Raw genomic sequence first — 27,917 nt, forward strand, 5'->3', positions numbered from 1 at the left:
ATGTTTTTATTGCATTTTTCGACCACTTCATTTTTCCATTTATGACAACGTATTGTACTCAAATGAGTACTTGAGTACGCCTGTCTACGCCGCTGTAAGCATGCTCTTGTAAAACCACACGTTCTGCCAAAGTTAAATGAAGCGCGTCACATTTGTCTCAATAATATATGCACCAATTCCTACGCTCCACATGAAAAAATGGCCACCGGGATGAGACAGTTTTCATTATGTGGCTGTAAAAGAATTGATAAACACTATGCATTATATTTTTGCCTAATTATTGTAAAACCATGCTAAAACGTTTATCATATCTGGACCAATTCTGAAAATTGTTGCGCTCCATACGAAACTATGCCAGTGTTAAATAGCTTGTCTACACTGAATATCATGTGCATTGTCTAGTTTTAATGAAACCTTACGTTTTCCGTAGCTGGTTCAGGTGGGGTTAAAACTTAGGGCAACATATTAAAAAGACAAAAAAACAACATGTTATCACTCCAGTCAAATGTTTGCAAAACAACACAACACTTGCTGATGACTTTCTTCGCAATGACCACGGCTGCGTACAAAAATCGCTAAATATCGCCATTGAAGAAAAAGGTCGCAGGTGATTTGGCTAGTTTAACTAAAATGGCTGTAGAATAAGCTAGTTCGTATTCCTAATCAAACATGGGCAATACATTTGCCTAATTTATATTTTATCCCAAGTGAATCATTTTCGTTGGAAACCATGCTAGTCTCGGAAATATTTCGAAATTAGATCTGCGCCGGCCTGCTCTGGGTCATTGTTTCCATTAGCATATACAAATCGGCTATGTGCGCCAAGCTGTTTCTCATTACGTTTTTAACTGTACCCGACTTTCTTATACTTTACATAATCAATGACAGAAATTGTCCAAATCTCTATTAAATTAAGCCGATATGAGCGAATGTGAAAAAATTGGTCGAAAACAACGACTTTTTGTTCCATAATTAAGCAGTAGACTTGATCTGTTGTATGAAAATAAGTTTTGAGTCGGCACCCACAAATCAAGATCGGTTAGGTAAATGAAAGCAAACAACTTTTCTCGCCTTAAAACGCGAATATTTATAAGAGAAAACCTCATTCAGACAAAAAAGACCTCGAAAGTTATATGCTTTATTTTTATTTAGACTGACTATTTAAAAAATATTTAAGGAATAAGTTTAGTCTTAGAAAATTTTTTATATATTTTTTTGCCAAATAGTTCACATGTATCCATACACTGCACCGGACCTTGTGACCTTTGCAACGCGGATCCCGCAGTACCACATGTGCTCTTTGGTGGGAGAGACCGGATTTCCGCTGAACATTACGCGACGGACTGCGGCGGCCAGCAGAATGTTCAAGAAACTGAACAGCACGATAAGGCCACCAAGCAACAGCCAGAAATCGCCGGTTTTGATGTCACGGAAGTAGCTTCTGCAAAGACGGCACAGCAAGGCCTTTGCCTGTATGGTTCCAATCTGGATGAGCATTCCGTAGTACACCGAAGAGCCAATCAGTCTCCAAGTGGTTTTGCGGAATTTCATGTAACTCGACGGAGGAGTACGATGCATTGTGTACCTAAAAGTATGAATAATTAAAGTAAGCACATATAAATACTATTTGTTCGCTAAAGCGGTTTTATGTGTGTTTCTAATATACTGTCGGTTACAAACGATGATCGCACAGGTAAATAAACATATCAATTTCTAAAATTTATGTTTTGATCTAGTTTAATTTTTAGCTGCGCCTTGCCGTTTCATCGTCCATGTAAATACATGCATGTATTTATTTGCAAATGAACGTAATTCTCGAAAACACTTACTTGTTTAGTGTCATGGTAAATCTGACACTTGCTACTACTTTATTTTATTGCGAAAGTCTCCAAAGTCGTATACTGTTTGGATTTGCGAGACTCCTCTCTTCGGTCAGGTCTCTAAGCAATTGCGTCAAAAATCAAATAGCGTAATGACGTCATAATATATTGTCGTGCAGAACGTAACGACCTTATAATTATAGATAATGTTCAGCGTTATAAGGACTCCTTACAATGTCTTGCAAACCGTAACGACCAAATTATTGACGATAACAAAGGCTTTACGGAAATGACAATCAATTTACTGGTATATGTTACATGTCCATGTAATAAAAAACATTTCTGAAAGTTTTAAAAAGTGCATTTACATTTATTATTAATATGAAGTAAATTTATATTTCCTTATAATGTTATATATTTTACAAAGTACATGCTGAAAATCGGCATTCTGTGAAAAAACAGAGCAAAAGAAGGAACAAGTGTTTAAAACAAGAAGGGCAAAACAAGGTCGCGACCGTAAAGTTATTTTCGTACCTTTGTTCTTACGAAAATCGTATAAAATGGTCATGTTGGTCAAATGAACTCACCCGACAACTGGTAAAAAATGAGTATCATGCTACTGTGGCAACTTTGATAATATAAGATCACACCACTGAAACAGCCTTTGTAATGAAGGTGTCTTTTCTTTCTATATTCAGAAGAAGATTTCTTCGTGTAATGAAGGTGTCTTTTTCGTTTTAGATTCAGAAGAAGATCTCTTCATTTTAAGTAGGGTTTGGAAGCTTCTCTGTTTAGGCACGTATCTTGGGATTCACATAAGCATTACATGGGTAGAACACTATGGTGTTTTGTTTATATTGCTTGTATTCACACTGTAGTTTGCTGTGCAATTTTAGGGTAATTAGGTTTTGTGCACATTATTTATTAAAGGGCAATAACTTACTATTTTTAGACAACTTAGTCCTTTTCTCAAATATTAATATAGGTAATGCAACTATATTGTTGTCTTTATAAACTGTTTAAGATTGGTATAGATAAGTTGAAAAATAAATCTTCAATAGGCACAATGCGTATTTGTTTTCCAACAAACACATGGGAATACCTTTTATTATTGTTGTCCTACATTTCGTAAATGTCACGTGATTTTTCATCTGGTGATTATTGGCAAATTATAAAAATAAAGATTGGTGCAGATTGGATGAAAAATGTAAAGAATTTAATAACACTCATATTTTGCGTATTTTCTTTAATTAAACAAAGTGCATCATTATATATTTGACCAAATGTAACTTAAATGTTACTTTACCTTTAATCGTATTGTCACAAAATGAGCAAAATTGGGTATGAACAATTAAGTTGCGAATATTAATTATGTCCATTTATGGTTGTTGACTTTCTTGTAAACAATGTGCAATAACTATAGTGCCTATGTAACTTCTTGGATTTGGATGAGATATAAAATTGAGTCGCGCTCTGTGAAAAGGGGGTTTAATGCATGAGCGTAAAGTGTCGCTCTAGATTAGCCTGTGCAGTCCGCATAGGCTTTTCAGGGACGATACTTTTCGCCTAAACTGGAACTTTCCGCCTAAATATAATAAACGAGGAAAGTGTCGTCCCTGATTAGCCTTTGCGGACTGCACTGGCTAATCTTGGACGATACTTTACGCACATGCATTAAACCCCCTTTTCAAACAGCACGGCTCATTTGTATACACAGCCTGTAAAAGTGGACATATAATTGAAAGGAACTATTCGGAAACGCCACCAGTGCATTACTTCTCAGCGGACAAAAGGTGGACTTCTTCAGGACATCAGTGGGCGTCCGTCAGGGTTGTCTGCTTCACCCCGTCCTGTTCAATCTTTTCCTTGAGAAGATAATGCGGGGTACTCTCCATGACCACAACACCTCTATCTCCAGCGGTGAAAGACCCATCTCCATCTTGAGATTCGCTGATGACATATATTGACCTAATGGGTGGCACCAGCATTGGACTTTAAGATCTTACCAACAGACTCTATGAAAGAGCAGGGGCATACGGTATGGAAGTCAGCACGGATAGATAGATAGATAGATAGATAGATAGATAGATAGATAGATAGATAGATAGATAGATATATAGATAGATAGATAGATTGATAGATAGATAGATAGATAGATAGATAGATAGATAGATAGATAGATAGATAGATAGATAGATAGATAGATAGATAGATAGATAGATAGATAGATAGATAGATAGATAGATAGATAGATAGATAGATAGATAGATAGATAGATAGATAGATAGATAGATAGATAGATAGATAGATAGATAGATAGATAGATAGATAGATAGATAGATAGATAGATAGATAGATAGATAGATAGATAGATAGATAGATAGATAGATAGATAGATAGATAGATATCTGGGGGCAGATGCTTAGTCGTATGTTCCAAAATATGTCGACCGATTTTAAAATTGTCCCGCATATTCCGCTGTTATTATATGGTCAAATTGGTAACTCTACAGGCTTGAGGGTGGTCCACAAATATTTCCATATCTTTATGAGTCTTGGTCAAACAATTGAGTCTCTTAACTGGGGCATGAACGTTGCGGAAAACAATCTCCAGAATAATAACTCGACCGAAATAGAAAATTGATTTTTCACAACTATTTTGTTAATATAGACTAGTTGATATTTTCCTTTAGGGCGTTCTTTACACGACCCCAAATTTGAAGACGAGAATACTTGACCCATACTTGTGAGCTGTAGTAACACTTCACTTGTAAAAATACTGTGTATTGCTGTAAATAATCATGTGTGTCAACAGATCTACAATAAATCCCAACGACTGTAGATACTGCCTTTATTACTGAAAGGCGGATGTCCTATACAAACTCCTCTTTTTTTTTAAATTGCACTCCTCTTTTTCCTATATCGATAGAACAACTTGGTAACTCGTGTGAATGAGTTAGCTTTTTCGTGGGAACGACTTACTTAGTCGAGGGAACCGTAAATAAAGGAGGGTGCATTAAACATAAGAAGATAGAATTTAAGCTATCTCGATGGAACGACCTAGCTAACTCGTATATATACACTTTTACCCATGATCAATATACAGCACTCCTTAATTTAATGCGCCACTCTTGTTTCATTGCACTCCTCTTTTATTTAGTTTTGCCATCCTGATTCTTCTATCTCGTTCTCACGACATAGTTTACTCGTTCCCATGAGTTAGTTACCGGTAGTCGTTCCCTCGAGTTAGTATGTCGTGGGAACGAGATAGAAAAAGAGGATTTCAATAATAAAAATATCTCCTCTTTTGTTTCTTACACCTTCCCTTTGTTTACTGCACTCCTCTTGTATTTAGATTTAGAAGAAAAAACATAGACGAAAACTTAATACAGACATTTATTAGACCAATCAAATAATTAAAATGCTTGCATTCAGTCTTATTTTAAATATTTTTAAATGTGAAATAAATTTAGTAAGTCTTTAGGTGTGTTTGTCCTTTCCTAAACATAAACAACATTTACATGTAGCCATACACTGCGCCGGACCTAGTGACCTTTGCAACGCAGTTCCCGCAGTACCACAAGTTCTCTTTGGCCGAGACGACCCCGTTTCGAGTGGAAAACAGGCGGCGAACGGACGCGGCCAGCAAAATGTTAAAGAGACTGAACAGCACAATCAGGCCGCCAAACAACATCCAGAATGCGTTGGCTTCGATGTTCCGAACGAAGTCTCTGCATAGGCGACAAAGCACGGCTTTCGCCTCAATGGTTCCTATCAGGGTGTGCGCTCCGTAGTACACCGAAGCCTTCATCAGTTTCCATGGGGCTTTGTGGTATTTGCTGCCTTGACTCAGCGATGTTTCGGGATGCGTTTTGTAGCTAAAGTAATAATTAATCAAAATTATTCTAAATATAAATTAAGCGGTACACGTGTTGTGTTTAAAGTGCTAGGCCGTTTTTGTTAATTAGAGACTATGATTGTTTTTACTCTAAAAACGACCAATCGATTTAACTATCTAAAGTAATTACATTTTAGTTGCGGTCTGTTGTTCATTTTTGTAAATAAATATATCTGATTAATTATAATGAAATCTTTAATAAAATGCGGTGCTGCAAAAACTTACTTGTACGGTGTCATTGTCAATCTTGTGCTTTATATCATTATATTTAATTGGCAGAATATTCAAAGCCGATTACAAAATGTACATGTGTAATTTCTGTTTACACACCACGTATCTAAGCATCTGCGTCATAATCAATATACCGTTATGACGTCATAATCTTACGTCTTGCGAAACGTAATGAACAAATCAATGAAGATAACCACGTTTTAATGCTCACTTGTAAGATAAAATATCAAGCAACTGCACAAAATCTTAAACTGGATAATTTTCATGTCTGCATAAAAATGTTAAAAACGTATGCCCAACTAAAATGCATAGGCGAATGTGAATTATGCCAATAAAAACTAAAAAAAATGAAACAGGTATTCATAATATAAAGATTATTCAACAAGCGGCAAGTCAAATGTGAGAATACCAGATGAGCACATATAGTCCATATATATCACATAATTGATAAACGACCTAATAGTTTGCATCAATTCGGTATTTGTTTATTTCGTTGGATCTAAATTAAACTCTGCAGCATTCATATTCGTTAAATATGTCGATCGGTCATGGTCATGGTCATTTGGTCATGTCGCGTTTTTGCAAAGAAAATAACGACTATTGCAAAATTAGCCAAGGGAAATACTTCAACGATGTCTGTCAATGGCAGGGGTAGCTATGAATAATAATATCTACTGCAGGGTTAGTTATAAAAACAACTGCAAGGTTATTTATGAAATCAACTGAAATATTAGTTATGAAATTAACTGCAGTGTTATTAAGATATCATTAATTAATTAAGATATCAAATAAGGGGTAGTTATGAAATCAACTTTATGATATAAACTGCAGGATTAGTTACGATATGAACTGAAGGGGAAGTTATGATACCAACTTCAGTGGTAGTTATTAAATCAACTTCAGTGATAGTTATGCTATCAACTTCAAGTGTAGTTATGATATCAACTGCAGAGGTAGTTATGATATTAACAGAGGGTATTAATGTTATTAACTTCATTGTTAGTTATGTTATCAATGACAGGGATAGTTATTATATCAACTGCAGTAGTGATGATATCAACAGAAGGGTTTGTTGATATATCAATTGCCAGGATAGTTATGATAGCAACTGTATTGGTAGTTACGATATCTACTGCAGGGGTAGTTATATTAACTGCATGGGAAGTTATATCGATTACATGGGTAGTTTTATATCAACTGCAGTAGTAGTTATGGTATCCACTACAGCAGTAGTTATGATTAATTTCCCGAATTATTACAGCTTTCCTTAACACCACAAAAGAAATGCGTCCGTGGGCCGCGGTTCCACAATCACCTTTTGTCATACTTTATTTCATAACCCGGAAATAAAAGCGTACAGCAAGACTTAAATAGTTACTTCTTATTTATATGAATTGTGTAAGGGAGGTAAGACAAAGACGAAATTTTTCGGAGCGGCTTCTGTTCTGTCCCATTGAATCGTGTATGCGATAGCTCACAACTAATGTAGAGCGAGTTTTTTTAAGTCAGTCTGCTGATAACTACGATAGCGTCTGCTCTACTACGCTAGGAACGATAACCACCGCGTCTGCCTGTTTGTAGTTTACCACTGGTGCACAGTCACTGCAGCGTGTGTATGTAATCAATAGTGTATAACAGCTTGTAAGACGACATTGGCCAGTCTAGTGTTGAACAGCATGTGCGACGATATTGGCCAGTTTATCATTGAAACCTGTACATATTGGCTGCTTTCAGGGAAAACGGGGCTTAATGCATGCCAAATAAGATTAGCCTGTGCACACTGATTAGCCTGTGCAATGCGCACAAGCTAATCAAGGACGACACTTTCTGATTTTATGGTGTTTTTCGTTTAAAGAGAGTCTCTGGTACTGGGAAGACAATTAATGCATATGCATTAATCCCTGTTTTCCCAAAATGAAGCTTAAATAATCTTTTTTATTAATGATTTGAAAAAAAAACACACATCTCGATCAGTGCTTTAAGAAATACCCTTTATAAATTTGAATGGATTGTGTTCATTTCAAACTTGCGTTTAAAAAGGCTACAACATAATTTTGAAAACTGAGTTGAGTTGTACAACAGCGAAAAACTCAGTGCCTTCAGCGCTTTGATAATTATGTAGACCTACGCATGTTCTTATTTGATAAATAAAAGTCACATGTGTAGCAATAAAAGTTAAATTAGTTACTCATTAGATTATGTTCAGCATAATATACTAAATAGAACAAATAAAAGAAACGCTGGTTATATACATGAATACATTTAATGCTAAATAAACATGTTTACAAAAACACTCATAATTGTTATCAGATCAGAAGACTAAATGAGGTAAACAAATATGGAAGGTACCTTGTTATAATATCATACACAATCAAAATGCCCAGTTACAGAACAATGCCATTAAAACGTAAACATGGAATCTGAACAATAAAGAGATCTAAATTAAGGCAACAATCACACAAGACTTCAAAAAAGTAAGGCACTAACAAATATGGATTTAATGCGAAGATCTAAAGAAAATTATACACCCAAATAACCCAACCAGCATTCGATATGGGGAGTCAAGAAACACATATTTAACTTGTTCTATATATACTGTAATACATTTTAGCATGATGGCCTCAGAAAAACCAATGTCTTAAAAAAAACATTAATGTTTTTGTATTGATATAGACAACTTCATTCTTTTAAAATTTGAATAATTTTACTTTTATTGTTTTAACCTATAAATTGTGATTTGTATCTAATACTCCTAGCTAATTCTCTGCATATTGATTGGCTTTTGCATAATTGTGAATTCCTTGCAGGGATTGCGTTCACATCTTTGCAGTGTCTGTTGCCATCCATTTCATGCATATCAAAATAACAACTAAAACTGTGAACAATTAAGTAATATATCTGAAACAGAAACATTCCAAGCATTCAAATACAATTCATCATAATGAGGTGAGTAATATATAACATTTAAAAAGGAACATAACAATGCATACAATTTCCATGAATAAACTTAGAAGACTGAAAAGTTCATATAATTTCCCTTTTTTGTGCTATCCTGGGTATACGAGTACATGACATTTGATGCAACAATAATACCTTTTTACCAAATGATATAAAAAGAAGCAATAATTATGTATTTTTTACGAAATGATGAATTTCAAATTGCTTTTTAGCATTTGTATTTCATGATATGTAGAAATTTTAATTATGTTGTGTACCATGCCATATGTATTTTATATACTGAAATAAATCTATCTATCTAAATACAACTTTAAATGAACCTACTGACACATTATAAGAACTAAATTATTTTTTTATCAAGTTCCCCCAAATAAAAGAAGTGTTTGTAATCGAGCGGTAAAATATAACAACTGACATAGATATTAACCATCTTCTAAATCTTTTTCTACCATAAACACAATGAAGTGAATAATGATCAAAATTGTAAAAGCACCTGTCGATAAATAACAATAAGTCAAACAATATTTTGTCAATGAAAATGGAGACAAAATAGAGTGAAAAAACAAACAAATAAAACAAACTTTATCTCAGTTATGTACATGTATATCCTAATACCAGATAATGGAGACACAGAACATAACAAAAATTTTATGATGTATCTTTGTTACAGATGCCCCTCTATTGAAATTCAAAACTGTTTTTTAATACAAATATAAAATATTATGTTAATATTAAAGAAACATATTTATCCAATGTAAATGAATAGCTTGCATTTTATTATTTACAACTAGACCCTTTGGTATAGAACCACTTTAACATAAAAACATGTAATACATGTATGGCAAAACTATTAAATACCGGTATTGTCTTTTCTTTTTTCACACATAAAAATAAACTTACTAGGTAATAATTATAAACCATTTGTGTAGCTTATACAATGATATCACAGTATCACAGATCAGACATTCTTTTCATTTATACAAAAATCATATAATACATGAAATATGCGATATGATAGATTTTATCAAAAATACATAAACTAGATCTGTAGAAATAAAGGAAAGAAAAACTCAATTTGCATGGTAACTCAGCTAGCCAAAACACAAACATAACTACTTTAAGAATTAATGAAAATGAACAAATTACATAATGTTCTTCATGAAAAACCTTAAGTATTGTTAAAAAAACAAAAATGCAAAGTTAAATCACAGTATTGCTACTAAGAGAATGAACATTGACAACTTTTATGCTAAAAATTGTGAAGCCGATGTGCGCAAATCATATTATTCTGCATGAGACCTTTCACTAAACCATGATAAGATTTAGGCCAATGTTCCTTTAAGATCATCCCCTGCATTACCATTGATGGGTATTCTGCATGCCCGAACGAACATGATTACCAGCTTCAGAAGCAACAGTACACCAGCCACAGCTAACAGAACCACAAGAAATATTGAATTTCTGTAGTTATCTTCAAGGTCAAAGTTCTTCTGAACCGAGCCCACCAAAGCAACAACAACAACAATATATGGGGTAACAGTGTAGCGAACAAACTTGTCAATCGCAAATGTATCCAGTAAAAACCAAGTAATGATTAGAAAGCTGAGAATTCCAAGAGCAATGCTCACAGACACCTGCATTTCAACCGACCAGTAATATGTCAGAACAATCGCAAAATTCAACAGGGTAGCGATCGAAACCCATGTTGCAAAGAAGGCCAAACCGTTGTGCACGAAAATTCGTGTAAGCCATATGTCTTTCACAGCACCAGCTTTTGACAAATAATTCAGTTTCCCATACAGCCGTCTGAACGATATGAATAGGGAAATGTACAGAGTCAGGGGGGTGAAGGCAATAACGAGAAGAGCCCAGTTCAAATACTGACGGTCCCATAAGAACAGCCAGGCTACAACTGCACAATTGTTGATGATAAATGATATGAAGAACAAGGGTGAAAGAATATTCAGTTGGTAGATGTAGTGACCATTGTCATCGCGTCTGCAGACGGTGGTTAGCGCATAAATAAACCAGGCCAGGTTCCAAAAGTAGATTGTGGCCCAGATGACGGCAAAGGTCCAGCCAGCTGGTGTGGCGCTAACATAGAAGGCATCAGCTATATCCCCTGTCCTGTTTCTAAATAACCCTGCAAAGAGAAAATTAAAATAGTAATGCAATTATAGTTTGGCCTTTTCTGTGGAAACAATTTAAGATATTTAATTACATGCACTATAAGTATGGCACTATCAAAACATGTACTACCGGGTATTTAAGACTTGTAATTTTAGCAAATGAACAAAATGTTTCAAGTAACAAAATTGTCGATTGCACTGAATTGTTGTGGACTTACGGAAATTCTTTGAACATTTTTCACCCATATTCACATTTACCTGGAATAATATCACCTGTTGACAAGTAATTAAGCACCACTGTGATGCAGTAGATCAAGAAGCCTATAATTATCAATGCAATTTTTGCCCCACTGTGGCCTGACATCTTGATCTGAAACACAAACTTTAGAGTAAGTTTCTTACATACCTTACTTGGCTTTCTGCATAAATCAGCCATTATGGATGGATGACCAGACAAGGCTTTTTTGCTAATTTTATGGCTGTTTTTCGGATTTATTCCTAACTGAAAAGTATATTTTTTTATAAATTCTGTCCCAGCATTTACTTTTGATGTTTTGACTCTCATATGTTTGGTAATAAAGCTGTTAAGTATAAAAATAAAGAGTTTAAATTTTTTCCCTGCGTAACGGGTTCATGTTGAATTCCGAATATGATGAGAAGCCTGTTAGAGGGTAATCAATATTTATTCTTTAGACCATGCTTTCATTAACAGAATGTTCAGCTCAAAAAAGCATGAAGCAGTAAAAATTATAAAATTGTGAGATTAAACTGAATAATATAATACTTTATCAGAAAGGAATTAGGGACTATGCAGACCAAGAACCATACAGCCCAGAATATACGGCCCAGATAAGCAGACTATACGGCCCAGGTTTGCTGACCATATGGAACATGTCTGAATTAATATTCATTTCTTATTCCACTCCTTCAATATTGTATTAATACATTTAATACAATATTAAAGTTGATGTCATTACAATAATGACAACATACTTAGTATTTGAATATGTGTGGACCATATGGCTAAGACTTTTGGATCATCTATAGGAAACATGTCAGAATTAATATTAATTTCGTATTCCAATCCTTCAATATTGTATAAATACATTTAAGGCCTAAAAAAACAAGCAAATTCGTTGAATTGATATCCCCCGCCAATATGCTTCTGGACACAAAATTGTTATATTTGACAATAAAAAAAGCATTTATTCAAGATACGAAGGGCCATAACTCTGTTATTATCAGATGGTGTACAATGCCATTTGGCGTGCATCATCCTATTATCCATATATATACTCATACCAAGTTTCAATGAAATCCGCCAAAGCACTTCCAAGATATGGCTCCGGACGGACGGATGGAAAGACGGACGGATGGACGGACGGAAGAACGGACTACGCCACAACAATATCCATCCACCTATGGCGGGGGATAATGTTTGTTTTCACTGACATGGCCTAAAAAATTAGGGTAGGTAGGTACATGGTGCAGCTTCTCATTTTTTTGTGTACAACTGTATGTAGATCTACAATAAATTTGATATAGGGTAAATCTGTGAAAAGTCGGACGTCTTTAAAAGTCGGACAGTTGACAGTAAAACACATAATAAACCATCCAATTACAGACTTGAAATCCCCAGTAACACGCAATTAGTGACACATAGCCATTCACTTTGAAAAATACATTTGTTCAGTATGTACATTGACATTTTTTACATAAACACAAAACCAATGACGTGGCACACACAGGCTTATGACGATGAACACATTGTTTCTACGAGGCGGGCAATTTGAATGCTAGGGTTTGTTCAGTGATTGTCATTACGCAACGGCTATATGATTGTATATTCATTAAGATATTGATTGCTTTATTGTTTAAGAAGATAATATTAATAGTTTTATGAAGAATATCGGATTTTTTTTTGTCTATTTGATGAAGTTAAAAGTGTCTGACATTCAACTACATATTTTGTATTGCAGTTAAAACTCGGATATGCGAAAAAAATGAAATAGATCTAAGCGAGTCTCAACAGATCTCTATAATGTTAGATTTATATTCACTTATGCACAAGTTTTATGTTCATATTCAGAACATAAAGTAACTTAAATGAATTTATTATTATTCTTGGTAGTAGTAGTAGTAGTAGAAGTAGAATCTAATGCCATGGAAATAACAAAGTCAAACACACACAAAAATCAGGGCTAGTTATTGACTATAAATCTAAATACAGCAATAAGCCTGTACATTTCCTAAACTTTATAATGAAATCAACACCGGCTGCCCGGCTATCGCATTGGTTAGAACACTCGCTTATCACTCAGGCGATCCAGGTTCGATACCCACTCCACTCCTGGTGCATATGAGTTAGGTTGGTGGTAACCTGTTTTCCCCACTGCACAAGACGACCTCAAAATTAAATATATTTCAGTAAATAGTTAAAAATTGCATATATAATTCAAATTTTGTCCAAACTTTTGTGAGTCTAAAATCTGATTAGGTAGTTGTGCGAAGAGACCTAATAAACTTCGAAATACACACCGTCCCGCCCGCACGCATGGCGTGCTTGTGCGCTTTGCAGATTAACATGATAAATGTGTTGTATTGTAAAATACATGTACATTTATTAAACTTACATTCTTTCAGATGTCCGTTTTGTCTATTATTTTAATTCCATTTTTATTGCACTAACTCGATTTTTGTTATCTCGAAAAGTCATCTTAGTAGGTAAGGAACCGCACAGTGTAAGCACGGTGTACGATCTTACATAATTGCCAGTAATGAGGTTGAAGCCTGGGAGGGGTTAAGGTCGTACACAGTCTGAAGTAGCCAAATACTATTTTTATACGCAAAGCTTTAAAATCATTAAAATAATCATTTTTTCTTAGACAGCATCAAACGCAGCAAACTAAGGCAGTATTCAAAGGGAGGAGGTTGCACCCTCAGGAAAAGCTACGTAATTGATAGCTTTATTTAAAGTGCGCACATTTTGGTGAACACTTATTCGCAATATTTTTTTTTCATTTAGATGATCAAAAACGTGGTTTTACTGATCATTCATGATCGTCGTCATCACCAGTGCTTTTCACATTTGGCTTTCAGCTATGGCGCGGAAGCGGGGAAAATGAATTAATTTGAATGAAGCAGTATTTTACGAGTGCTTTACTTTTTAATGCGGCTCTTCATGTAAACTGCTGGACTAATTTTAATTTGCCTAACACGTATCGGTGTTTCTGTCAACAATTTGGGATGCGTAATTTGTTATCAGATTCAACGCTTAACAAAACTATGAAGTGCTCGATCTTTGAAAAAAATGAGCGAATTGCGAGGACTAGAATGGACACTGCTTTTGAGTTTGTTAAGTATATTGCAATATTATTGTAAAAAATAAAATAAACGTATGAAGTTTGGTTCAATTACTGATCTACAGTCCCAGATTTTACTAGAGTTGCGACACCTTAAGGGTTTCGCGGGATGGAATGAGTGGGGAGATCAAATCAAATTGAAAGCCGATTATTTCGACAAAAATTTGGGTACGAAAAAATATGTGGGCAGTGGGTACGAAAAAAAAATAATTTGGGTACGAAAACAAATTTGAGTACGAAAAAAAAGGGTACAAACAAAATAAAGGTACGAAAAACTATTTGGGTACGAAAAAAATGGGTACGAATAAAAAATTAGGTACGAACAAATTTGTGTACGAAAAAAATTTGAGTACGACATATGGGTACGAAAAAACTTGGGTACGAACAAATTTGTGTACGAAGAAATAATGGGTACGAACATAATATGGGCAGGAAAAAAAACTAATTTGGTTACGAAAACAAATTAGAGTACAAAAAAATAAAGGAAACAAAAAAAAATAGGGTACGAAAACTATTTGGGTACGAAAAAAATGTGTACAAATAAAAATTTGGGTACGAAACAAAATTGGGTACTAAAAAAATGGGTACGATTTTTTTATTTGGGTACGAAAAAAATGGGTATGAAAAAAAAATTGGGTACGAACAAATTTGGGTACGAAAAAGATTGGTACGAAAAAAAAATGGGTACGAACAAATTTGGGTACGAAAAACTTTTTGGTACGAAAAAAATGGGTACGAAAAAAAAATTGGGTACGAAAACAATTAGGAACAAAAAACATTTGGGTACGAAAAAAATGGGTACGAAAAAAAAAAAATTGTTACGGAAAAAATTTGGTACGAACAAAAATTTAGGTACGAAAAAAATGGGTACGAAAAAAATTGGGCACGAAAAAAAAGGGGTACGAAAAAAATTGGGTACGTAAAATTTGGGTACGAAAAACATTTGGGTACGACAAAAATGATTACGAAAATCGAAAAATTGGGGTATGAAAAATCTAATTTGAATTGTCTAGCCCGTCAATTGTCTCCTGGGGGTGAATTGTCTTGGGGTTGCTATTAAGGCTACATGTACTTCCGGCCAAGCCACATGTTTATAGCGATTGTGCAATAAAAAACACCACTTTTTCGTGATTTAATCAAAAACTAGATTTTTCCCAGTAATAGCGAATACGCCAACAGGTAGATCGCGTTATATGTACAGTTAATGGAAAATTTCATAGGGCCATACATTGTAACTCTGTGAAAAATCATCTGACCAGAACCGGCTGATAATATGCATGTCTCCTCTTGGTAGTGAAGCTTCCCATTAAGTTAAATTGAATTCCAGTCATTAGTTGCTGAGAAATAGTCCGGACAAAAATTGTGCATGGACGGACAGACGAAGCGGCGACTATATGCTCCCCCCTTAAAAAATTTGGGGAGAGCATAATAAAAAAGTTGTGGCAATTTAAAGGTGGTACGCAAACTTTAAAATAGATTTATCAATTATATGCTTATTCTTAGTGAAAAAAAGGCCATAATTGTTACAAAATGCTTGATACAGTTATCTGCTTTTGTTTATACATTGGGGTCATGTTGGTTAAGAAGCAAAATACATGAATGAAAGCAATATGTCAATGGACATAGGAAATATATTCGAGGTGGTACGCAAACATTCCAATGCGCGCACCTACGCCGGGGTGAGTAGGATAGCTACACTATATATATATTTCATATATAATAGTCGAGCTCAAAAGTAAATATACTATAAACAACAAGCTTACCTCAATCACAATTTTAATGCAATGCAGTTAAACAATAAAGTTACAATGATATGCCAGGGATTGAAACTAACTTTTTACTATTGTGGGCAACCATCTTTAGTATTTTGGTTGCCCAGATAAAGAATAACGAGCCCAGAAATATGAACATGTGAATATTATTATATTTTTTTAATAAAATAATAGATAATTATATACATTTGCTGACAATACACATGTTCAATGCATGATGTATTATTATGAGCCTGAATTGAATCATGTCCTATTCCTATATAATGAATGTTATTTAACTAGTATTGATCCATGGTGATCAATTGTTTTTCAATTTTTATTGCACTGAATTGTTTTAAGATTAAAAAAAAAACAAGTTTACCAACTTTTGAAATTGAGTTGCCCAGGCCAAAATCTACTTGCCCCGGGCTCATGGGAAACCACTTATTTCCATCCCTGTATGCTCTTCATTTTCTGTTCTTCCATCCCATTCTCAAAATTAATTTTAAAGCACAATATTTTTTAATAACATTTGTATGAATTACTAACCATTATCACCCAAAACACAATTTTACAACGCTGTAATCGTGTCGTAGAGATTTAGTTTACTATTATCAGTGTTCTCTTTAAATACCGGCAGCCAGCGATTCTGCCGGTTACATTTACTCTTACATTTACATGACTGCTTCTTTTCCCAAATATATCAAGTAAATGTCATAAATGCTTTTCTTTTACTGCATAGTTGCCGGCCATATAACTGGTACTCAATTTTCTGGAAAACACTGAATTATGCATGAAAAACACACAATACTTAAAATCTTAGATTCGTTTTTAAAATAAATTGACACTTCCAGCTTGTCGCCATTAAAATCCAAAGATTCAAATAATTTTCCACGAGGTACGTCAACAATTGCGTAATCAAATGAATGAAAAAAAAAAGTAAAGAAAGCCGGACTTTACATAAATTCCAGGTTGATAAACACAACAAGGTAAAGGTACCTTGTAGTCGGTGAGATATAATAATAATACAGTTAGTAAGGCTCGTACCTTGGGTACGGTAAATATACTAAAACGTACCTGGGAATTTAAACACTAAATCGGTTGTTGTCGGGTATTTTGTAAAAATTAATTATGTTTACATTTATGTCAATTTTCTGTTCAATGGCATTTATATTATCAAAACTCATTGTTAAAATCAATGATGTGATTTAATTTTAAATCTTAAATTGTTTAAAGTCGCGTCATTGTATGACGTCGTCAAGTATAATATTTTCCGCGACATCGCACGCTCACTTTTTACCATCATAGATTTTTTTTAAAGAAACATTTTTTGGTTTGCAAGGTCCGTTAAATGGGGAACACCATATTCGGTATTATGTTTTAACAATTAATTCATGCTGTATAATAAATATTGAATAAGATATTTCGATATTGATTGAAAATGTTTCATATGTTATTTATGAAACCTCTTATTCTAATGAGTGTATGCTATTATATTATACTTTGAAAAGCATATCTGTTGTACTATAATCTTATTATTCAAATTAAATCGTTAATTTAACAATGCTTGTCGTCAGTGTTAGTCGTAAATGCTTGTGATCATTGTCGTCAATGTTAGTCGTCAATCCTTATCATCATTATACATGAAGGAAATAAAAGCAGAAACAGAGACGTATTCTTGATTACTTGCTTATTCCTACGACGTCCTCTCAACACTCAAACTAAAAAGCATGTTGATGCAGATTTTTTAAAAGAGAAGGTTGTTTAAGGTTAACAATATTGTTTTACGTTATCGGTAGCATGTTTAACGACATCGGATTTTTGGCGGATATACAACTCGGATACAATCTAATATTTGCGGGTATGTTTAAGTTTATTTACCGTACCCAGGGAACATGTAAGTAAAGTTAAGAGTACCCGGGGTACATGTACCGGTAAGTAGTACCCGAGCCGAGAATGACCAATCGAGCCTTCGTAAGTGATTGATGGTGTATGGGATAACATGCACTGAGGGTGTATATTTTTCATGAACAAGTCAATTGAAGGTGTTAGAGATGCATTGATCCATAACATTAAAAAGGGTAATTAACCAAGGGCTTATTAAAATTAAAACGATGATATTACATTGTACCAGCTGTTTATTGTTGAGTACTGTAAGCTTGCAATATTTTAAATAATGTAAACAACTTACCTTGTATTAAGTTGGCACATTGTTGTCAGATGTAGAAACGTTTTATACTTATTTCTGTTAAGTTGCACTGGCTGAACCAAAAGAATTATGTAGTCGTTTCTGAATAATCACGAAACAACCTACTAATGCATATGTGCTTGCCAGTTACTGAGTTTGTGCATTTCCATTCATTATATTATCGGCCTTGGCAAACAGCGTAGACCCAGATGAGACGCCGTGCGATGTCTGCTATTTCGTTACGCTGAAGATTTCCATATCCACGGGTGTTTTTGTGTCAAATGTTATGGTTTTTCAATAGATCGTATACTTATCTACAAAACAGCGAATTAGCGTTCACTTTACATCATCTATGTTATTTTGTTAATACTTTCTCGCGTTCTTTTCGAACTTGTATTGACAGCCATTGGTCGACGCCGTCTGCTATTTCCAACGATGAAGATTTCCATATCCACTGGCGTTTTTTTATGTCAAATGCTAGTGTTTTCCAATTGATCGTATACTGATCTACAAAACGGATAAGTAGCGTTCACTTTACATCGTTTGTGATGATGTTATTTTGTAAATACTTTTAAGCGTTCTTTCTGTCGAAGTCGGCCATTTTGACGTGTGTGAAAAAATACCGACTTTCCCGCAATTACCAAAATCCCCAGGAATCCCCGAGATCCCACGAAATCCCCATTAATATTGATTATTTATCGAAAAACTGCGTATTTTAATATAGATTGTTGCGAAATACACTGAAATAACTAATGAAACATTGTTTTTATGAAAGTTTGATTTCGGATATTTCGGTAGGGTATCGGTATATCCACATAACGCATTTTGTAAATCCGGTTATGTAAAACTTGCGAAATTTTTTCGTGATTTCATCAAAAACTAGATTTTTCCCAGGTATAACGCCTACGCCAACAGGTAGATCGCATTCTTGTCCATATACATGTCAAATTTCAGCAAAATTAACCGACCCGTTTTCAAGGCGCCCAAATCGCGACTATATGCACCAACTTAATGAAACTTAGCCCCCTTTATCATTCGTTCGATTGAACGTCATCAATGATGACGTCCAATACATCACTCATTCCATACTACACAAAAATAACTGTCCGAGATTCAGCTACAGTGTGTCCGAGTTTCGACTACTCTCTCCGAGTCATGGCGATTCGCATCAAGCAACATTTTCATTATGCATATCGCGGTGTTTTTACATAACATCATCGATGTCACAAATATTCGAAACTACGCTCATTTCACTTTATAAGTGGGGGTAATCCCCAACATGACTCGTCGTATATTCTATATAATGATACAATAACTTTTGGAGGTTTATGGACGTTTCGTGCCACTACCAGTTCGTGCCACTGATATTTGTGTTGAAAAGGGGTAGACGTTTCGTCCCACTGATAATACATAGGCGGATAGGTGTGAATAATGCCATGTAGGTGTGAATGATATTGGGGTGTATATAAATGTAGAAAATTACAACAATGTTGACAATTATAATTATAAATAACAAAAAAATAAAATGATTTATCGTTAGTATACAAATATTTGTAAATAGTTTATTATATGCAATAAATAAACAAGATGTGTTTGTGAAACACAATGTCCCCCTATATGATGTTTGACCTTGTAGGATGACCTTGACATTGTGAAGGATGACCTTGACCTTGACCTTTCACCACTCAAAATGTGCAGCTCCATGAGATACACATGCATGCCAAATATCAAGTGGCTATCTTCAATATTGCAAAAGTATTCATAAAATAAGCGATTTGGGCCACATATATTTGATCTCTGACCTTGAAGGATGACCTTGACCTTTCACCACTCAAAATGTGCAGCTCCATGACATGCACATGCATGCCAAATATTAAGTTGCTATCTTCAATATTGCAAAAGTATTCATAAAATAAGCGATTAGGGCCACATTTATTTGACCTCTGACCTTGAAGGATGACCTTGACCTTTCACCACTCAAAATGTGCAGCTCCATGAGATACACATGCATGCCAAATATCAAGTTGCTATCATCAATATTGCAAAAGTATTCATAAAATTAGCGATTTTGGCCACATATATTTGACCTCTGACCTTGAAGGATGACCTTGACCTTTCACCACTCAAAATGTGCAGCTTCATGAGATACACATGCATGCCAAATATGAAGTTGCTATCTTCAATATAGCAAAAGTTATTGCAAAATGTTAAAGTTGGCGCAAACAGACAGACCAACAGACAGGGCAAAAACAATATGTCCCCCACTACTATAGTGGGAGACATAAAAAACATAGTGTTGTTATTTTTTATGAATCATGTGTATGTGCTTGTAATAATAGAATAAAATTATTTATTGTTAGTATAAAAACATTTGTGCATAGTTCATTATGTTTAATTGAATATAAAACATGAAATGCTGTTATTTTCTATGCTTCAATTGTATGTATTATATACATAAATATTAATATATTACATGAATGAACAATAATACAATTTAAAATGAAGTTGGTCTTTTTCTTTTAGGAAAAGCTTATTCTTTACTATCGACTCACAAACTTTCAATTAGCGGTATGTGTCTTTACATAATTAGCAAACAATTAATTACCGACTCGGGCCTTTAATTTACCGGCACGGGTCTTTAATGGCAAATTAGTAACCAATTAGTAAACAACTCACCGCTTTAATTATTATAGAAACTGTGTAATTCACTGAAAGAGTAAATAAAGTCAGTTGAACACACAGTATATAATACGTGTGTTGTTCGGTGAATTCCCTGTAGATGTAACGTCAGAGGTACCGGAGATAGTGGAGATCCCTATGGATGTTACGCCAGAAGTACCAGAGGCTACAAATGACATTTCTGTATTGTCAGACCTATCGATGGACTCAGATGAAGTAGAAGATAGGACCTTCAACGTAACCAATCGGGAGATCAATCAACCGAACGTCCCGCTCGACGTTTCATTAAGGGAACGTCCTCTGGATACGGTCATACCAGAGGACGGACCCGTAACGTATGAAGTTGTGACTGGTGGCACCAAAAGAGGAGGAAAGATGCTGATCAGCAGTGATGGTCACTCATACACCGCCAAGTTCATACATGCCATACGTCCCGATCTCGGCGGGACAGTCCCGCTTTTGGGCCCTTTGTCCCGCCGTCCCGATATGAGGCGATTTGTCCCGACATTCGTAAAAAACGATGTAAGGTCTATAGGTTCCCAATAAAATTCGCAATTCAAGCTCTGTTTCGCTAACACTTACCCCCGCTAATCCCTTTATTGCCCCCAATTAACAATCCGATTCTACTTATCGTGTGTACCAGTGTTGTTTATGACGCCTTATCAGCGATTTATCGGCTAATTATTGATTTCATCAGGCATTCACACCATGGTGGTCTTCAAGATAATGGTCGCTTATTGCTATCGATAGTTGTATTATAATGAAATAAATGTTGAAAATGTGTTTATTTTTGTATTTGTTTGAAACGGTTTACAAAACAATTGTTTTGTAAAATTAACTCTACGTCATTAATGAGTCTTTTACATTTAATGTTTAGTTCATAACTAGCGGGATAATCCGAATGTGCAATATACCAAAATCGCAACAAACAGTCCAATAAGTGATACCCATCCTGTCTAGTGTAATTGGGTGTAATTGTAAAACAACGAGGTGCTATGCATGACAGTTTGACCCTACTCCAATTAAGCTAAAAACCACGAGGTGCTATGCATGACAGTTTGACCCTACTCCAATTAAGCCGCGACAATTGACAAGTAACTGCGCATGGATACATGCTTAAAAAAACATCGCAACAAACAGTAAAAGTGGTACCCATCTTGTCTTGTGTTATTGTAATATAAACAACGTGTTGTTATTCATGACAGTTTGACACTACCCCAATACAGCGCCTGACAATTCACAATTCAGTTTAATCTGTGTATATAAGAAGAAAACAAAATATGATTATTAACATTAGAGAAAAATAATTCGAGTAAAGCATCCATAGACTTCTTTTGTCCTTTTGTTTTTGTTGGTGTAAATACGGTTGAGGCGTTGTTGAGAGTTAAAATGAACACAAAGACAGTTTGCTTCCACCAAAAACCTACCTCTGAAATGTGTACGGCCGCGCATTCCGTGTGTAACTGATGTAACTGTTCGGTAGATAGTTTACTGTAACCAGTACTTTCAGTGTACTGGATAGCCTCCCTTGCGTTAATGTTTGCCATTGCAATTAATATAATGAGTATTGTTGTCGTAATGTTCTAGATTTTGTACTCTAAAAAGATGAATATTATCCTCGTTGTTTGCTATTGTCTTATTTTATAAAACTGTTATTGTTATGTTTATGATTCCATGCTTCATATCAGATGTTTTATGTCTTGAATAAAAGTATCACCAGTATTTGTTAGTACTATACTGACTACAGTAAAGGTGGAATGATAATATCGTTTTAGGTGTCCCGCTTTTGGGTCAAATGTCCCGACAAGTTTTTATGGAATGTCCCGCTTTGGACCTAAAAAAGTATGGCATGTATGGCCAAGTTATGTAAAAATAAGCAACTATAATTTTTTGTTAATAATTAGTAATTAATGAGAATAACAATATAACTCGTTTTCCTATTATAATTGAGAATAATAATAGCAATAGCAGAATCAATTTTTCATATCAATAATCATTAATAATGTGTTTGTTTGTTTGTAGCGGAGTGATGGAGGGCGCACGTACTGAACATGCAGTGTCCGAAACAAAACGACAAAGTGCTTTGCCAACGTCAAACAGTTCGGTGACTACTTCACGGCGTCGTTGGGTGGGCACAGTCATCCCGCGAATCCTGGTCTGCCAAAGCAAGTAAAGGCCCGTGCAGAAGTTCGTTCAAAGAAGAACGTATTCGAACCTGCGGCCAGTATAGTGGAGGACGTCCTAAAAGAGATGGTTACGACAGAAGATGTCAACCTGGTACGAACCAACAACGACGTTGAAGGTATTTTTTTATTGATAGTTATAATTTAAATATTATCTTATAAAAACTAATATGTCATTTATTCATTGGATAGTTATAATTTAAATATTATTATATAAAAACTAATATACATCATAATTCACAACATATTTCTTTTTTTTCAGGTTGGCATCGCAGAATCAACGGTAGATCAGGGCGTCCCGACCTAGGGTTTTACGTGCTTGTCCCCCTGTTGCGCCGTGAGGCAGAAACAGTGGATCTGACAATCCGCCTAGTGTCGGAGCACGCCCTTACTCGGGTACACCGGAAAATCTTCAAAGAAGTGCAAGGGCGACTCTTCGAGATCTGGGAGAAGTACGATGTAATTTTTTTGTAAAAAAAAAAAATTCACTTCTGATAATGTTAATGTCAATTTATTGCAAATGTTTTTATATTTATGTAATCAATCTAGATATTGTTAAAATGTATGTATGCATTCTCTTTTGATATGGTTAATGTCAATTAAATGAAAATGTTTGAATATATTTATGTTATGTATTGTTAATGTATTATATGAAGCATTTATATTGACTCTTAAACAATCTTGAAATAAAACAATGTTGTTTTACCATTGAACAGATGTTACAATCAAAGGTGCGAAAGTTTCCTGTCATGATTCACACCTATACGGTATTATTCACACCTATCCGTCTATATATTATCAGTGGGACGAAACGTCTTTTTAACGCTTCTTATAAAGGTTAGATATTTTTAAACTAATAGATTTTTATTAAGGCACCGCACCAACACTGCAAAGTTTTCTTTTTATATCAATGGTACAGCCCAGTAAAATCGGGCTGTCCATTTTATGGCCGTTTTCGGCTTTTTTATGCAGAGTTCTATGTTAAGCAGTGTGCTCGGGCAATGGCATATAACCGAAGTCCCGAGGGTAAACAATCCCATTAGTCAGTCAGACATCCAATGCCCTCCTACACAAATATCAGTGGCACGAACTGGTAGTGGCACGAAACGTCCATCACCCCTTTGGGATATAGAGTTTTGTCCGACTTTTCACGGATTTACCCTAATAGAAATAAAAACATACAAACATGATATAGCATATAAAAAATACGGGATTCCCAGCGGCGGATCCTGTGATCAAACTAAAAATATAGGCTAGATACAGATTGAAAGAATAGAAGCTAGACAGAAAACAATGAAGACTTACTTGTTGCGTCTTACTCCCACTGAACTAACACGAGAACATACAAACGCTTAGTTTAAATAGAACGCGCCCAGTAAATTGCGAAATATCTGAAGAGTAATGTTTACAAAGCAAAACCAACGCATGTCTATTAACGTGACCTTATGCAATACGGAATATATCGAAGAGTGCCGGCCAGCTATTCGTAAAATATCGGCTATTTCCGAGAGATTGTTGACAGTGAATATTTGCAAAATAGTACAATCGATTTCATTGGGTGTCCACTTTTCAGCAACTTATAAAAAACGCCGATACATTTTACAATATATATCGCTACTGAATGTCATCTCACTAGTCGCCGTTTTGATTATTACATAAGGAAACCACCAAACTTTGCTTTTACTAATACCATTGACACAATGTTGGCAACACCACTTTATCAGCCATCTGTAAGTAATATTTGCCGTTATAACTTATAGGTAAATTCACATATTTTTTTTTGAAAACGTCACATGTTTTCGTTGTTTACATCTTTTTTTCATCATCATGTTGGAACAATTATCAGCAAAACATAATTTCATTATCGTTCATTTAAGTTGTTGTAACTACTAACATCGAGTTAATGACATGAAAGCAGTTTTCATTTATAATTTAAATATAATAATAAATATAATAACATAAAACAGAACACAACTTATATTACACCTAGGGCAATTTAAAGGTAGTTCTTCTTGAATGCTCTGAGCTTTTATGGGTACATACGTACAGCTCATCATCTTCTTGATTACACCAAATTCAATGTCAAAATAAGTCTTTAGTTTGTCTATAAATGCGAATTCAATCAACCTAAAACAGTGTAACAAACACAAAACATGTTACTATCTATATCTATTTACGTGTTGTTTGTGGAGAAATGCTCAAAACTAAAAGTTTATAAAAAACTGTTATCAAACCAAAAGTGGAAGTTTTGAATTGATAATTCGATCTATCTTACTAAGGTTCCATAGAAAGTTTGTGTATTACTATGGGCAGTGCTTTCCACAGGATTTTTGTCAGGCGCCCCGGGCTGAAAGGGGTGGTTCGGGAGTGGTGTCCCCTCCAGATGTTGATTTTTTTAATTTAACGTGTCAATTAACGCTCTGTGGTGCGTTTTAACTCAAAGAAAAACAGTGTCGAAAGACGTCATTTGGTGCGCTATGACTTAAAAAAAAAAACCCCTGTCATTTAAAAATATATATACTTTTTATATTGTTTAATTGTTTTAAAACTTTCCCGTACTGACAGTAAAATCCTGACTCGAACAATTCTCCAATACATCTGTTTCAACCCGACTCTATTACTGCATACTTACTACTATTCAAGTTTCTATTTATTATCCGATAATCCTGTTTTTTCCGTTTTTATAAAACACTTTCTGGTAAATATTTACGATAAAGCTCTCAATTATTTCTTTTGAACAAACCTTGCCATTTTTCTATAGTATCAAATAAATTTTAAGTGACTATTTATAGATTTGATGAAATATTGCCTCTGAACATGCGTCAATCCTCTGACGTGTTGTGTGCTTGTTAAAACAATACACGCGACGTTGTACATGCTGCATAATTTTCGCGCTCTTTTTAATTGAGAAAAAGATTCGACACAAAATAAATTTGCACTACTAATTTGAAGCAAGAATATTTAAACGTTGCGGTAACATTTACATTCGGAAGTGTATTTCGGATAAAAACGCGTTAACGTCAAAATACGGGAAAGTGTTTTGGATAACAAATTTAATTATTCCCCATTGAGATTTTAATACATATTAACAGTTGCGTTATGAAATTAACGATAATTTGTTTAAACACTTAAGTCGAATAAATGTTTTGACGGAATTATGCATGAAATTCACGAGGATTACAGCCTGTTGCCATCATCAGTCTTCTAAGTATCGATTATCGGACGAAAAATTTACTAGTGTGTGTAATTAATTCAACGAAAATTTGTTAATTTTATTACGTGTCGAATAAATGCCAGAAAAACGTTATAAATGGACATGATGAAATATACATGTACTGGAATTAAATTGTTATCGCATAATCGTAACCGGAAGTTATTTGCACAACTTACTCGCTATAAGTAATTATTTCTTTACCTCTTTCAGTTAATTTCTTGTATTAATTACAAGAGTCATAGGTAACACTTGTTTACAGTAAAAAGGGCTGATGATGATGCCCGAAACCGTCTTTAATGTACTTTTTTATTACGTAAATGGTACATTTCTTGCCAATCAAGCTGCGATAAACCTTTACATCGTGCCTGATGTCAATAAAAAATAATGGTCAATAGTTAACAACGCCCTCATAAACATTCGCGTAACCGATTGGACGATGAACATCACAGTTTGACGACTGGAAAGTTATCTGATACATTCTTGTCAGCATTTAAATGACTGTGTAATGTGGCTAGAATAATCTATACGCGCGTCATGCTATTCTCTTATCAGTGGATTATCCATTACCCCATGTGGTGTTTATGGCGATTACTTGTGAAAGTAGGTACCGTGTGCTCTTTTAAAACAGGGAATATGGATACACTGATAGAGAAACATTTTTTATTTTTTTACAATATCCACTTTCTTTCACTGAAAAACACACAGATCGGAAAATTTCAAGCGCCCCGGGGACTCTGATTTCAAAATTCAAGCGCCCCGACAAGGGGCGCTTAAATGGCCTGGGGAAAACCCTGATGGGTTGATAAGACACGAAATCTACATGTATCTCACAGGGGATTCAGGAGATAATCGATAAAGTATTTACGAATTCGGAATACTTGGCTTTTTCCAATGCGAAAACTAACACATTTTCATGAACCTTTGACGTGTTTGAAACTATAGATCAATATCATGATTTTGCGAGCACACCACATCACGTAAGTTGTTTTTAGTGAGCATTAGTGATATAATAATATATATGATCTGTTTGTGTTTATTTATGCCAGCAAATAGTTTATGTTGCTAATATTACCAATTAAAGTACCGCCCAGATTTGGGCAGGGGACTGGACATGGAAAATGCCGTAACCAGTTGCAACTCCCAGCGTCCCGGAGAGTTAATAGCTGGGAGTTGGATTATTGCAACTAAATTTAAAGGGGCCTTTTCACGTTTTGGTAATCGACAAAATTAAAAAAGTTGTTTCAGATTTGCAAATTTTTATTTTAGTTATGATATCTGTGAGTAAACAGTAATTCTGAACATTTACCATGCTCTAAAATATCCATTGCATCTTTTGGCGATTTAAAACCTGAAATTTATAAAGTGTTGCAATGCGAAACGATTGAATAATTTAGAAAGTTCTGTTGTTCATGTTGTCGTTATATTTTGTGAAACTACAAGGATTGCTTATATAAGTAAAAAATACAGTCTCTCATAGCATGAGCACGGATGGCCAAGTTATCCAA

At 34.7% G+C, this 27,917-nt stretch overlaps 4 protein-coding genes across 5 annotated transcripts in view; 1 reads left to right on the plus strand and 3 right to left on the minus strand.

Annotated features, from left to right (window-relative positions):
• Window positions 1–1,124: 1,124 nt before the first annotated feature.
• LOC127833447 (uncharacterized) lies at window positions 1,125–1,978 on the minus strand. Its single transcript, XM_052358716.1, has 2 exons — window positions 1,830–1,978; window positions 1,125–1,585 (listed from the first exon to the last, which is right to left on the minus strand). The coding sequence occupies exons 1-2, from the start codon at window positions 1,841–1,843 to the stop codon at window positions 1,228–1,230; spliced, it is 372 nt and encodes a 123-aa protein (XP_052214676.1). The 5' UTR covers window positions 1,844–1,978; the 3' UTR covers window positions 1,125–1,227.
• A 3,224-nt stretch (window positions 1,979–5,202) lies between these two features.
• LOC127833446 (uncharacterized) lies at window positions 5,203–6,102 on the minus strand. The gene is made up of 2 exons (XM_052358715.1): window positions 5,943–6,102; window positions 5,203–5,697 (listed from the first exon to the last, which is right to left on the minus strand). Exons 1-2 carry the CDS (start codon window positions 5,954–5,956, stop codon window positions 5,337–5,339), a joined length of 375 nt encoding a protein of 124 aa, XP_052214675.1. The 5' UTR covers window positions 5,957–6,102; the 3' UTR covers window positions 5,203–5,336.
• A 2,202-nt stretch (window positions 6,103–8,304) lies between these two features.
• Window positions 8,305–24,651, minus strand: LOC127833444 (uncharacterized). 2 transcript variants are annotated; one of them, XM_052358713.1, is made up of 3 exons: window positions 24,504–24,651; window positions 11,294–11,405; window positions 8,305–11,049 (listed from the first exon to the last, which is right to left on the minus strand). In XM_052358713.1, the coding sequence occupies exons 2-3, from the start codon at window positions 11,397–11,399 to the stop codon at window positions 10,229–10,231; spliced, it is 927 nt and encodes a 308-aa protein (XP_052214673.1). In that variant the 5' UTR covers window positions 11,400–11,405; window positions 24,504–24,651; the 3' UTR covers window positions 8,305–10,228. The 2 variants fall into 2 exon arrangements, with proteins under 2 accessions (XP_052214673.1, XP_052214674.1); XM_052358714.1 differs by lacking the exon at window positions 24,504–24,651 and adding an exon at window positions 12,658–12,814.
• Window positions 24,652–24,767: 116 nt separating this feature from the next.
• Window positions 24,768–27,917, plus strand: part of LOC127833442 (ATP-dependent zinc metalloprotease YME1 homolog) — a 37,859-nt gene continuing 34,709 nt past the window's right edge. The window contains exon 1 of the mRNA XM_052358710.1: window positions 24,768–24,928. Coding sequence (XP_052214670.1) covers window positions 24,899–24,928 — 30 coding nt within the window. The 5' untranslated portion in view covers window positions 24,768–24,898. The remainder of the gene's footprint in view (window positions 24,929–27,917) is intronic.

Source organism: Dreissena polymorpha, chromosome 6 (genome assembly GCF_020536995.1).
Source record: "Dreissena polymorpha isolate Duluth1 chromosome 6, UMN_Dpol_1.0, whole genome shotgun sequence".
In the NCBI taxonomy this organism is placed as follows: domain Eukaryota; kingdom Metazoa; phylum Mollusca; class Bivalvia; order Myida; family Dreissenidae; genus Dreissena; species Dreissena polymorpha.

Bases quoted from the DNA above. Each gene is read 5' to 3' on its own strand.
- LOC127833444 (XM_052358713.1), bottom strand. From the start codon at position 11,399: ATGTCAGGCCACAGTGGGGCAAAAATTGCATTGATAATTATAGGCTTC. The intron at 11,050-11,293 runs GTAAATGTGAAT...TTCTCTTTGCAG, and splicing joins AACAGGTGATATTATTCCAG to GGTTATTTAGAAACAGGACA.